Source organism: Achroia grisella, unplaced genomic scaffold (genome assembly GCF_030625045.1).
Source record: "Achroia grisella isolate CSIRO2021 unplaced genomic scaffold, CSIRO_AGI_Agris_v1 utg808, whole genome shotgun sequence".
NCBI classification, from domain to species: domain Eukaryota; kingdom Metazoa; phylum Arthropoda; class Insecta; order Lepidoptera; family Pyralidae; genus Achroia; species Achroia grisella.
This window is the reverse complement of record NW_026713029.1, coordinates 490,901-504,302: the sequence shown is the minus strand read 5'-3', so window position 1 is coordinate 504,302 and position 13,402 is coordinate 490,901. Positions and strand designations below refer to the sequence as shown.

Here is a 13,402-nt window from a genome sequence, read left to right as displayed (position 1 = left end):
CTAAAACCGAAAATAATATAAATTTCTGCCAATTGTGTCAATTTATATATCTGGCAGACTCAGATGAAGGAATAATCGATATTAATCAAAAAAATTATGCGAGTAACGTCGCCATCTTACACGTTGTTTTCAAATACGAGTACACCCAGCGAAATTTCAAGTACAATTCAGAGATTTTGTATAGAACACTTAATTTTAAATATAAAATGGCAATGGACATGTCTATAGACATTTGAATTAATTTTATTATTTGCTGTATTATTTAACAATTAATTATAATTTACTCAGGTTTCCAATTTTGTATGAAATTATAAATAAAGACAAGTTATAAAGACTAACCAAAAACAATGTTGACTATGGCAAAAGTCATGGAATTAAGAGCTGCACGTGGTCCCATACTGAACAAGTAAGCTTGCGGTATGCAACCCAGTCCGTAGACGACGAGTAGCAAGGGTACTACCACTGCACATCAAAGAAATACAAAACACTAGCCTCGCAACTTCGTCTGAACACTTACTTAATATTTATCATTACATTTACATAATATCTTATTAAATTATAGCTTCTGTGTTATGTATAAGGTATATTATTGTAAAGTTTCATCACATCTGTCCAGTAAATTTTTCGTGAAAGAGTAACAAACATCCATCCATCTATACTCACAAATTTTCGCGTTTATATTATAAGATTATAAACAACGAATTATGAGAAGAGTAATTACCGGATACGGAAGCTTAACATCTCAAATTTCAGAAATTCATTCATCTTAATTTTTATAAAAGTTCCATTTAATGACGTAGATTTTCTAAAGGGATTAGGTACCCTAGTCTTGTTAGTGGCAAGGGATTACTACATAACTGATAAATATACATAGACACATTTTACACACAGACATAGACAGATGTTTTTACCACGCAAGGAATCGAACCTGTGACCGTTGAAAGATAGGGATGTGCTAAATCTCTAGAACACCGAGACTGTCAATGAGAGATACTAAAAAGGCGATACTCTTTCAATGCAGGAAGATATGAGTTTTTAGTATATTGTAATAGATACTCACATAGGTCTCCATATTGGAAATGTGCTTTAGGCAAAACCAGGTACATAATGATCACCATAACAAGAGTCACCATGCCTACAAGGACCCAATACAAGATCAGATCATAGAAGTACAAGCTGAACCAGTAACGCGCTGGAGAGAAGTTCATTGCATGACTCTAAAGAAATGAGAAAATATTATCACAGTAATCTCCACGAGGTAGACAGTTGGGTGCTTGGGTACCTCAATCTCACCCATTTAAACCACCAAGCAGCTTGCTTTATAAGATATTACAGTTGTAGATTGCAGATGGTTACCTCAGTCTCACCCATTTAAACCACCAAGCAGCTTGCTTTATAAGATATTACAGTTGTAGATTGCAGATGGTTACCTCAGTCTCACCCATTTAAACCACCAAGCAGCTTGCTTTATAAGCTATTACAGTGTAGAGTGCAGATGGGTACCTCAGTCTCACCCATTTAAACCACCAAGCAGCTTGCTTTATAAGCTATTACAGTGTAGAGTGCAGATGGGTACCTCAGTCTCACCCATTTAAACCACCAAGCAGCTTGCTTTATAAGCTATTACAGTTGTAGGTTGTAGAGTGCAGATGGTTACCTCAGTCTCACCCATTTAAACCACCAAGCAGCTTGCTTTATAAGATATTACAGTTGTAGATTGCAGATGGTTACCTCAGTCTCACCCATTTAAACCACCAAGCAGCTTGCTTTATAAGCTATTACAGTTGTAGATTGCAGATGGTTACCTCAGTCTCACCCATTTAAACCACCAAGCAGCTTGCTTTATAACCTATTACAGTTGTAGAGTGCAGATGGGTACCTCAGTCTCACTCCTTTAAGCCGCCAAGCAGCCTTATAAGCTGTTTCGGTTGTAGAGTCCAGATTAGGCAGAGACATTATAGGATAAAAGGTATAACATTTTAATTCTCGATAATAGCAACGCATGAGTGTCATGGGTGTCACGTGATAACGTGTTATCCGTAGTGTTGTTCATGTATATAGGTGCCGAGTATCGTTTACTTAAGAGGGCCGTTAGTCTGTTTGCTGTTGCAATTACATAAAAAAGTTAATGGATTTATTATATAGATATAATTATATAAAATAATTCGCTTCGGTAGGCCATGAACTACAAAATTAATATATTAACTAGCTGTTACCGACTTCGTCGGCGATTAAAATGCCGCGGAATTAAAACAATAAGTTTTAAAATAAAATTTCTTCTACAAGTGTTAAAAATTGCTGATTACAGAATACCTGCAAGTGCCTTATTATGCCATGTTCTTTAGAAGGTATAAGCGTTATGTGGGATATCATCACTATGAGAAGAAATTGAATTAGCAACGGCGGCTGACTGGCGTACATCATCCACTGAAAACAAATTATATAATACTAGCTAACCGCTCCGGCTTCGTACGTATAAACCTTCTTCTTTAATCATTCATCATCTATTGGTAAAAACTCCATTAAAATTTTGTTTATGATAGCCCTTCTACCACCAACACCTATTTTCCTTATAGTACTATTAGCAGTACTTTAATTTATATGACAAAACAACACTTCTCGAGCTAATTATTTCATATATAAACATGTAATGTTTACTAACCGGAGTCAAATCCAATGCTAAGGGATCATCAGTAACTTCGATGGAGGCATCCAACTGGTTCGTGTAGTGTCTTATCAGAGCCATGTACACTCGAGAGAGGGAGCGAGCTGCCGCTCCCTGGTCGTGATGCATTGGACTATATAGTGCTTGAACCTGAGAGACAGCACTTACTTATTTTTTCAAGAATCAGAGTATTCCTACCTTTCTGTTTTAAGAACAAATAGTAACGATATAAATATTATATTATATGTATTATTTAGATTAGAATATTATAATTGAAGCCCTTTTTGCCAAAAAAAAATCACTGCCTTTTCTCACACTACAACCTAAAATCAGATTACACATTGAGTTGCTTGGTGACTGAAATAGGTGAGGTTGCAGTACCCACATAGACAACTTCTTATTGTCTATATAGATAGATAAAGATAGATAGATCGGTAGAGTATTCATTAATTTAAAGTAACTAAAAAAGATAACTGATAAACTAACAAAAAATTAAGTATATTGCTTAATATAATAATAATATAAGTATAAGCAATAACAAGCAACTTTGTAGATAACAAACGCAATATCCATTTATATATAATATACATTTTTAGAGTTATGTTAATAAAAAAACATAAGGTTATCTTAAAACTTAGATTGTGCAATAAAGTAATATTACACATGTCCATTTCTATATTTAACATCAAACTGGCCGTTTGCTATCCTTTTTACTGTTAAAAACTCATCGCCCGTTCCATTCAAACTGGGATCAAAATTTAGACGGCCTGAGCCAAGGTTCGACGCACTAGCGATGCTCTCAGACTAAAGTCGTATCCGTCTAATAGGAGGTGCCCTTCAACCGCTCCATAAGTTCTACCGCAGATTTAGAGTGCTATCTGCAATCGTCTCCCATATCGTTCTATAAAGCTGTAAACATTGCAACCAACAGCATTAGAATGGTTAAAAAAAGAATTCTAGATGTTAGGAACTTATTCAGACTGACAATTTTTTTCCTACTAACAATCAATGAGCCAGTTGCATCAGTTGTGACGTCCATACCATAAGCATACATGTATACGTACTGCTGGGGCGAGTCTATGGCTCTAGTAACTAAATACTCAGTGAGACTCTGCAACAGGAATAAAAAAAAACTATTATTTTTATAAGAATCTTTACGGAATGTGGTAGCCGCGAATACATCTGTACCTATGTCTCATTCCATCCCTTTCTAGATATTTTTGAAATAAAACACAGCTTTTATCTGTCCTCACAATACAATGTAATATCACAAATTTTATTAAGCCTTAACTTATTGTAATTTTATTGTGTCCAGCGACTTTTTCTGCGTGGAATTATATTATTATTCCTGCATGGTCAGGATATAAAAAATATAATTTTAAATTATAACTTGTCCTTAGGGTTCGCATATAATTATATATGTAGCATATGGTATACATATGCTACATATATAATTATATGCGTAACTATCGAACCCAATTTTATGATATTACTAGCTACCTGCCCCAGCTTTGCACGGGTGTACAAATATTGTACGTACGAGTATAAACCTGCCTGTTGAATTACTCTGTCTACTGCTAAAAACTGTATTAAAATCCGTTGCGTAGTTTAAAAGATACTCATAAGTGACAAGCAACCTTATTTTATACTATGTAATATTTTTTTAATTAGATCTTAGAAATGACACAGTTGTAGATAAAAAACAGAAAATCTAACCTCAGTGTGCGTCAGAGCTGTATACATGATGTCTTCTATTTCACTTTCCTTCGCTTTTGTTTGAGATAAAACATAACTGGAATAAAGAGTAAATCACATTTTATTTGTAAATAACTAAAATATAATATATACCTAACAAATCGGTACAATAGTTCAACATAATCAGGTTGAGCTCTCTGCTTCCGATTCTATGTACATATATTGTTTACGCGCTAAATTCTTAATAACGTGATATACCATAGTGCCTTGAAAATTTCTGAAAATCGCTTATTGAGACATATATAAATTAAAAAGTCACTTATTTCTTTAGATTATAATTTTGTGTATAGCACAAATTAATTAATGGATAAAAATAAAGCGGAAAGCAGAAATTGCTAAAATACATTGTTAAATATCTTCAATAGTACAAATTACGTATACCTACCATAGAGTAATGATACAATTTCAGTGAAATTAACTATTTAGATATCTCTCTTTAATGTTGGCAATTGGACCAAGTGCCAAGCTATTACAAAAGAAAAAAAATAGATATCTCATTTTAACACATGTCTATAGACGAATATTTGTGGCCTGTCTGTATCTTATTACGAGTGTATTAAAGTAATCATTTAGTAAAATACGTCATACGATTTAAGGTTTAAGGTCATTGAACCGATTATTTCACGAGTTCTCCAATGGTCATCGCACTTTTCAAAATGACGTTTATTAATTTCTTTTTGTCTGCATTACATCAATCATAAGGCTGCGTTACTCGGTAATAATTTTATATGGAGCGCCTATTATAAAATCAATGACCTTTCTTTCTGTTGTAGTTTTATTTTATGTCTACGAGAATACGGGTAAAAAAATACAGTAAAAGACATGGAATACGGAGATACGCATATATAAATTATGAACGATTGTCAAGACATTGAAGTATAAACAAGAATGTATAAAAAAAGAACTTTAAATTTAAATACATATTTAGAATAATAAATATTACATTTCTGATTAGCCAGTGCAGTATACAACACTTTATTATATTACTTTTCAATTCACCCATATATGTATGTAATATTATCTTATCTGTGCTCATAGGTGTAATACGTATTAAAAAAATTAAAATAATGATTCTTTAAAAAATACTTTGTCTACGATTTTAATAATAAAAGAAAAATACCAATTTCTGTCACAGCAACGCATGGATTCTAAATTACATAGATAGGAAATTCTAAAAAGTATATTACTGACCTCGTTAACATATACAGAGTATATATTTTTTAAAATTAATATCTATATTAAATTTTGAATTTACGGTATTAATATGTTTACTTATAACTAATCCAGATTGTAGATATCAAGTTATATTTTAATAAATATTCTTTTATCTGTGGTATTATTGATTGATTTTGTAAAAGTGAGTCGAATCCAGATGGATATTATTACAATCGTTAGGGTCAAATGTACCTGCGCAAAAAGTTCAATAATGATTTAAATTTGGATACTCGAAATATTACTGAATATATATTATCCAAGATATTTGTAACCAATTCAAAATGAATAAACAAACTTACCCCTTTGCAATAGATCTGGCAGCTGTAGAATTGTCTGCACGTAGTACCAGTGTTGTCTTGCGATCTAATGCCTCTACAGTAAGTACCTACATAATTTTTAATATACGATTATTAAAATACAGAAAAAAGAATTACACTTCATATATTTGTTGCGACCTCAAGCCAATAACTTGATAGTTGAACTGAATATGTTAACTTTGTTAAATATGCAATAGCATATGCAGTTGGTGGTCACTATTTTCTCCCTAATCGAATTGTATTTTGTAATCAACAATCAACAACTATGCAAGCTCATTTGAAAAGAATAAGAGCCGAGTTTCTTGTCAGTTGTTATTAGCAATTCTAATTCAAAAGCACTCCGAACGGATTGTAGATTTGATATATCATAATAGTCTGTAATAGACTTACATGGATAAAGTTATTTTGATTTCAGAGGTTGCAAACTGCAAACGTAATCAGACAATTTTGCACAAAATCTACTTTCCCCTAGCTATCTCCTAGTATAAATTTACGTAACCCTGAATGATACGGGTGGTTCAACCCCTTTTTTTATTATTGAAAATATATTTCTTTTTATGATTCGAGATTAAAAAATACCATCTACCATCAACCCCTATTTTTTGCTAAACTACGTTTGCCGGGTCAGCTAGTATTATACATATAATTAAATACCTCGCCATGTAGCATTTTTTCAGCGCCACGATTCTTCTCCAAATGAAACAACATAGTAGACAAAGACAATCCAATAAACACACCAGCAACCACAGCAGATATTACCTGATATGAAAAACTACGTGTTAGAAATATTATCAGTTTGAAATAATATTAAGCTAAGCTATTAATATAATAAAGCGAAACTAAAAAAGCAAATACTAAATCAAATACTTGTATAAATTTAATACAACATAGATAAAATGTTAAATACATAAGATATTTTTTTTTATTAAATACATCTAAATATATTTATGAAAACAATCTCGTTCGCAATGACATCTTTAAAGCAGAAACTAGAACAAAATGCTATTATTAATTCTTTAGCTCAAAATAAAAAGGCAATAAATACATATGACAAATGTAATCCAAAATAAATAAAACCAAAACATTCGAACCGTGATCAATATAATAAAATCGAAACTAAAGAACGAGCAAATATTTCCATCAAATACTTGTATAAATTTAATACAACATAGACTGTAAATGTTAGTTGAAATAAGAGGATTTTATTTTTATTAACCATCTAAATTATTTATGAAAACAATCTCGTTCGCAATGACATCTTTAAAGCAGAAACTAGAACAAAATGCTATTATTAATTCTTTAGCTCAAAACAAAAAGGCAATAAATACCTATGACAAATGTAATCCAAAATAAATAAAACCAAAACATTCTAACCGTGACAATCAAATAAAATCTGAAGTGTATGTAGAACGAGCAATATTTCCATCCAATTGCTCTCAATTGAGTTATATTTGTAAACAATGTGCTGGTTCGTTTCCATCGCCGAGGTTCTGTTATAAAATTACGTGACTAAAATTATAACTTAAATAAAACTGGGCATATTATCCAGTTTGATTGAATTAGATTTATATTATTTTGTTTAATTCCGCTATTAATACATATTTAATATATATAACATGTAATATTATACTATTACATGTTATTGGAACATGTATGAGACAAATATTTAGTGCGGTTTTTCCCTTTAATCATTACAATGCGGTAGGTTACAATTTAAAATTGATTATTTTTATGTAATTGGAATGGTATACAAGCTGGCCTACCACCATGTTTGAAAATGACAAACATCATGTGACTCCGTAGACTAACGTGTCGTGCCTCCATTCCTTGTAATTAAACTGCCATATCTCACTATTCGACGGAAACGTAGCAAGCTGCTCTCGAGGCTAATTTACTCTGTTTCAGATTATATTCGCAAGTAACTAATTACCTGAAATATTTTTCAGTGCTACTGAGCTTCCATCACGTATTGCAGTAATGTCGTGCTGTGTTAATCTCGATTCCTTTACAGCCCTGATACATAAAATATGTTTATTGATAACCACTTAGTTAAGAAGAAGACAAATGTTTAATATCTTTCGTAATTTATTGAAATGTTTGACTTTTTCTGACTACTTTCTTAATTTGAACATTTTTCACGAAAATGGCAAAACATTGTTATATTTGAAATGGATTTAATTCTTATTAAATATTATACGTACCTATAGCAAGAGTAAAGTAAAAATTAAAATGAATTATTCATCTTATTAGATATAATATATAGGTATTTATTATTATTATTATATTATAAGTACAATATACAGTACAGAATATAACATTAAATCAGAAGAATAAACACAATACTTAATAGCAATAGTAAGTAAATTATATTGTGTGATCTGTAAGTTTTAGTTTTAATGTCACAAAATTTTAAATTTACTGTTCTTATCAGAACGAACCATATGTACATTTGTAAGCACTTGCAGTGTTATCGAAATATAATGCCAAAATTATTATTCCAAATGATGTAGGCTTGATTGCGTTCTGTTTAAGAAACAGTTCATAAGAATTTAAAAGGAACTCAACTTATGATCTTTTAAAGTCAGTCTCTTCAAATATTATTTACAATTTATTAACAAATTGCATTAATGAGAAAGCGGGAAATTAGCAAATATGTTACCGTCTGCAAACCTCCTCGGAGTCCGGTACGCTGATGCTAAATGACGTCATGCCATATACATTTGCATTGTCAGTTAGATCTTTGACCAAAGCTGCCACATGTGCCGTGGGTGTGGCCGGCAGTTGCAGTATGAGAAGTGATCCAAGATGAGCTCTCACGGTAGCGCCAGACTGTTCAGCGCGCTCCAACAAACTAGATATATTTTCGTTGTCAATGCTGCCACCACTTTGGAACGTCATGCGTACACGGTAATCTCGACCTATACAGCAGGGATACAAATGATAGGGTTGATTAACGATTCCTTAGATTGTCTGGAAGAGATTTCCTGAGAGATACGACCGCCTTTTGTACCTTAAGTATTTTGTATATATAATTATTGTATCACATATTTGGTGCAATAGAGTTTATAAATATACTAGCGACACGTCCCAGCTTCGCACGGATGCATTATAAATCTTTGAATTTCTCAGATTGTTATATACTATACTGTATAATACGCATGTATTATACATAAAAATGTTCCCTTGAATACTCTATCTATTGTTGAAAACTGCATTCAAATCCGTTGCGTAATAAAATCAGATAGCGCTAGCGACTTTATGTTATACTATGTAACGATAATTAAATAAATAGACCAGGTGGTCAACGGAACTGCCATCAATTTTAATTATAGGTAGGCCATTACAGTTGTAGCTTATAATATTTTTTTAATACCAACAGTACGAATTTTATAATTTATGACCACTACCTTCATACTGTGACATTTGTCACAATTAGGAAAATCTATCGACATGTCAGGCATTAAAATCTATCAAGTTGTTTTGACTACACCTTAAGTCCACGAATTCACTTCGTAGATACTTCCTTACAAGTATATACCCAAAAAATATTAGCTTCCCTCATTTTTTCACGAGTTAGCTGAAACACGATAAGAGTGATCACATTTTTTATAGTTTAGTTATACTAGTATACCTATATCTTGATTAAGCTTACAAATATGTTAAATAAATCGGTTATTTTATAAAAAATATAGGGCTGTGCCATATTATATAATAACTAAAGAGTTATTATCTATTTTTATACAGTATATATAACGTTGATAAGTTGTCATCTTTAGGAAAGTTTACTTTAAAAATAGATTTTAAATTGTTGTATTACAAAACAAAAGTAGAGTGATATTCTTTTTAGAATATTTTAACAGATAATGAATTTAATGTATTATTTTTAGTCTAAAATATTTTCTGGTGATGAAATTTCCAGAAGTCAACAAACAATAATATACAGTTACGTTTTGGTATATGTGAAAATAGATATTTTTTATCAGAAAATAGATTTAATGTCTTACTACAAATGACAAAAGAAACTTATTTTTTTAAAAGGGTCGATAACAGCCTCTAACAAAGTACGAGTGCAGTTTTGTATAGATACATTATATTTACTACTTGCAAATATTTCAAACACATAAAACGTTGTTTTATTTGAGGACAACAAGAGTAGCTATATTGTCTAACAAAGCTTACTTTTACACACTAAAATTTTTCTGTAACCTCTAAATTTTCAATACTTTAGAACATAGTAGATAGCCCTGATCTATATTATCTAGTTGCATATTAAAATGGAAAAATAAATGGCTTTTAAAAGCAGAATGTTGTTATGTTGTTCTATTAGACTTGAATGATGAGAATTTACTAATTGGGAACTTGTAAATGTGTTTTTTGTTAATTGAGGACAGTGACTTTGGACATTGCTTTATTATTTACACAGCATTGAAATATTACGAGTATCTATTTTGCAATTAAGATGATATTTAGCGATAGCATGAATATTATGTTATCTGTGACGATATATATACTAGCTATGGGTATAGGAGAGAATATTGACATTGAACATTGAACATTCTAAGAAACATTGACTATTTCTTAGAATGTTCTTTAATTTCTCTCGTTGGAGTATGTTTTTAAAATTTTAATCTCTACGATATAATAACAAAGTATTTTTAAACAAAATATTTTGAGAAATATTAGGACAAACCCGTCAGTTCATCATTATGCCAAAATTCTGAGGTTTCATACAATGCCTCTCTATGTGCAATCAGTGTCAATCATTATGGTTGCTGGTGATTGGTGGTGCTGACCTGATTTCAGGGTCGAGAGTGTAACTGTCCGAAGATTCTACCATCTACCACAGGTGGCTTGCCTTTGTAGTGTTAAAATAACACTATCAACATCCACGAAAAATATATATATATAATATTGAAGTTCAGACCTTACCATATTTAAAAAACATATAAGCTGGTGTCCCGCCAAAAACGAGGAGTTTGTTGTCAAAGTGAAACACACGGTCAGCATATTCTAATTGCAAACTAGAATGTCCCATCTTGACTATGGTTACATATTTCTTATATTGCTGTAAATATTAACTTTTGTAACTATTGTATAAAGTTTTACGCCTTAAAATTTCGAGCGCCAGATACAAAAGATACAAAGTTTGGATCAAAGACAAAATAATTTATTCACATTCACAATCTTTCTTAGGCACGTCATATTTTTTATCTCCATCCCTACAGTCTACTTCGACTTCAGTTGAGAAGAACTATGTTATTATTATATTGATAATATTATACAAGCTCGAAAAGAAATGAAACTTGAAATTTGCACGCTACAATAACATAAATATTCAATTATAAAATGGCATAATAATTTTAAATCAACAGAAATAGTTACCATTATTTTATGCTTAATGACCGATATGTACCGCGGTTGGTCAATAAAGTATGGTATAATAATCACCTAGACAATTAGAAGTGTGTTAATAAAGCATAGATAAAATGAAGCTAAGCATTAGATAAAGTGAATCTATGGCCAAGTTCTCAGCTAAAGTAATACTTACCCGTGGCTCCAATAGCACAGCTATCGCCCAGCACAACTGTGCACGGTAGTAGACGTCCAAGTGCTTCACGTACTCGTACCTCACTTGATCCAGGTGGCACTCCTCGAATAGACTTTTACAGCGCATATGTACATATTCGGTCACATATTGTTTCGACTCATTCCATAAACATAACTGTAAAATATATGTACAATTTGATTTCAAGTAATGGATGAATACGGAATATTGTTGCTAAAGGTACACGTGGGTGAGTCAGCAGTGAAGTAAGATAGAATGAACATGAAGTTGGGTCTGTTAGCTCATCGAGGTATATTAAGAAGGATTGAACGACGATGGTTTCCAGGGAGAACGCGTGGACGTTGATCTATTAGAATACATTGTTAGTAATTCGATTAAAACTTCGTATTAATGGGATTGTTAATAATATGGATTTCTTCTTCTTTAAGAGATAACTTATTATAATCATATGATTCTCTGACTTGGAACTTATTACATTCCTTCAAGTGAGAGAGTTTTAATGTAACTACTTTGTATGTATAATGGAAAACCAGCTGACGGCCCACTTAATTGAAACGGATAATCGTCGTCTATATACAAAAATTTCACTACTGTATCTTTCCAACTACTTAACCGCAGAAACAGATATATGACTTCACGTGGGATAGAATCTAAACTATTACATAATTTTGTCACGTGAAACCCTTTAATTTTGTTCCCGAGTAAGTTACGTCCTTTCTTAAAAGATACATCATTAAATTAGTCTATATTCAAAATTTCAGTTTGTAAATATAGTAATTTTATACATCAGCCAATCAATGTTGAACATATGGATAGCCATTTAAACCTCAAACCTCAGCAAATAGAATGAGATGCTCTTCCACAGTCAAATCTTCAATAACAACATCGCATCGGTGACAATAACCCATCATGTTAGGAGCGATCATGTAATTTTTGCCAGGTTTCAGTATCTTTCCGAGTACGTTAATCGTACCTTCATCAGCGTGTGTCAATCCTAATACAGGTATATAGTCAATAACGCTATATAACATGAAGCTGAGAATAATATGAAAATAAATATTTTGGAGAAGCTGTAGATGCCGTTAGTTCAGGATAATACTTCGTGCCGAGACTATGAGACATGGCAATGCAAAATGACAAACACATTAAACCGAAATATATCATACAAGCTAAGATTGGTAGGTAAGTATCCATGCAGAATAATTTGTTCAAGGTCTACCTACTCCTAAAGTAGACATGGACTAAACAAAACAGAAAGCTAATCTAAATTTAAACATATTTTTTAAACAAGTTTTATTTTATCATCTTTATTGAGTTTTAGGGAGACTGACGCGTACAATTTCCAGTCTTTATAAATTACATTTTTTGGAAATAATATTATTTTACGGACCTGTCAACAAGTCTTCAATAGTGTTAAGCATTTTTTCTTCAACCCGTTCCGACATCAATATTGTGAACTCACCACGGTAAATATCTAATGTGATCTTTTTTAAAACGGGTACATTCATTATGCTCTGCAAGACATTGAAAATGAAACCATATAAATTATCTATTATTTTTTCCATAAAGTATGTTACAACGACAAACCGGCTTTTATATCTATGTGAATGTGAAGATACCAATACGCCATTAATAATTGCAATATACATATGAGTATTTCTATTATTATATACCTTGTAGGAAATAAAAATATTGTATACCTTAGAAACATTGCGGAAACTTATGGCTTTAGCAACCAATTCATCTACTTCTTGTAACTTTTCTCTTTCTCTACCAGTCGGTGTTTCGATATGGTGCAGTTTATTGACATCCTAAATTAATTAAGTTTATTAATGGCACGAAAAATATCACAATGTACAAGTATCTTTAAGGCAATACTATTAT

General features: G+C 31.7%; 1 protein-coding gene across 1 annotated transcript in view; it reads right to left on the bottom strand.

Annotated features, from left to right (window-relative positions):
- Positions 1-13,402, bottom strand: part of LOC131851824 (ATP-binding cassette sub-family A member 17-like) — a 30,571-nt gene that overhangs the window by 6,046 nt on the left and 11,123 nt on the right. Inside the window, exons 9-25 of the mRNA XM_059202387.1 lie at positions 13,219-13,329; positions 12,909-13,032; positions 12,352-12,512; positions 11,501-11,674; positions 11,335-11,400; positions 10,882-11,017; positions 8,612-8,870; positions 7,883-7,965; positions 7,327-7,442; positions 6,607-6,711; positions 5,935-6,020; positions 4,382-4,457; positions 3,669-3,776; positions 2,663-2,815; positions 2,314-2,427; positions 1,061-1,217; positions 340-462 (exon numbers count right to left, since the gene is read on the bottom strand). Coding sequence (XP_059058370.1) covers positions 340-462; positions 1,061-1,217; positions 2,314-2,427; positions 2,663-2,815; positions 3,669-3,776; positions 4,382-4,457; positions 5,935-6,020; positions 6,607-6,711; positions 7,327-7,442; positions 7,883-7,965; positions 8,612-8,870; positions 10,882-11,017; positions 11,335-11,400; positions 11,501-11,674; positions 12,352-12,512; positions 12,909-13,032; positions 13,219-13,329 — 2,152 coding nt within the window. The remainder of the gene's footprint in view (positions 1-339; positions 463-1,060; positions 1,218-2,313; positions 2,428-2,662; positions 2,816-3,668; positions 3,777-4,381; positions 4,458-5,934; positions 6,021-6,606; positions 6,712-7,326; positions 7,443-7,882; positions 7,966-8,611; positions 8,871-10,881; positions 11,018-11,334; positions 11,401-11,500; positions 11,675-12,351; positions 12,513-12,908; positions 13,033-13,218; positions 13,330-13,402) is intronic.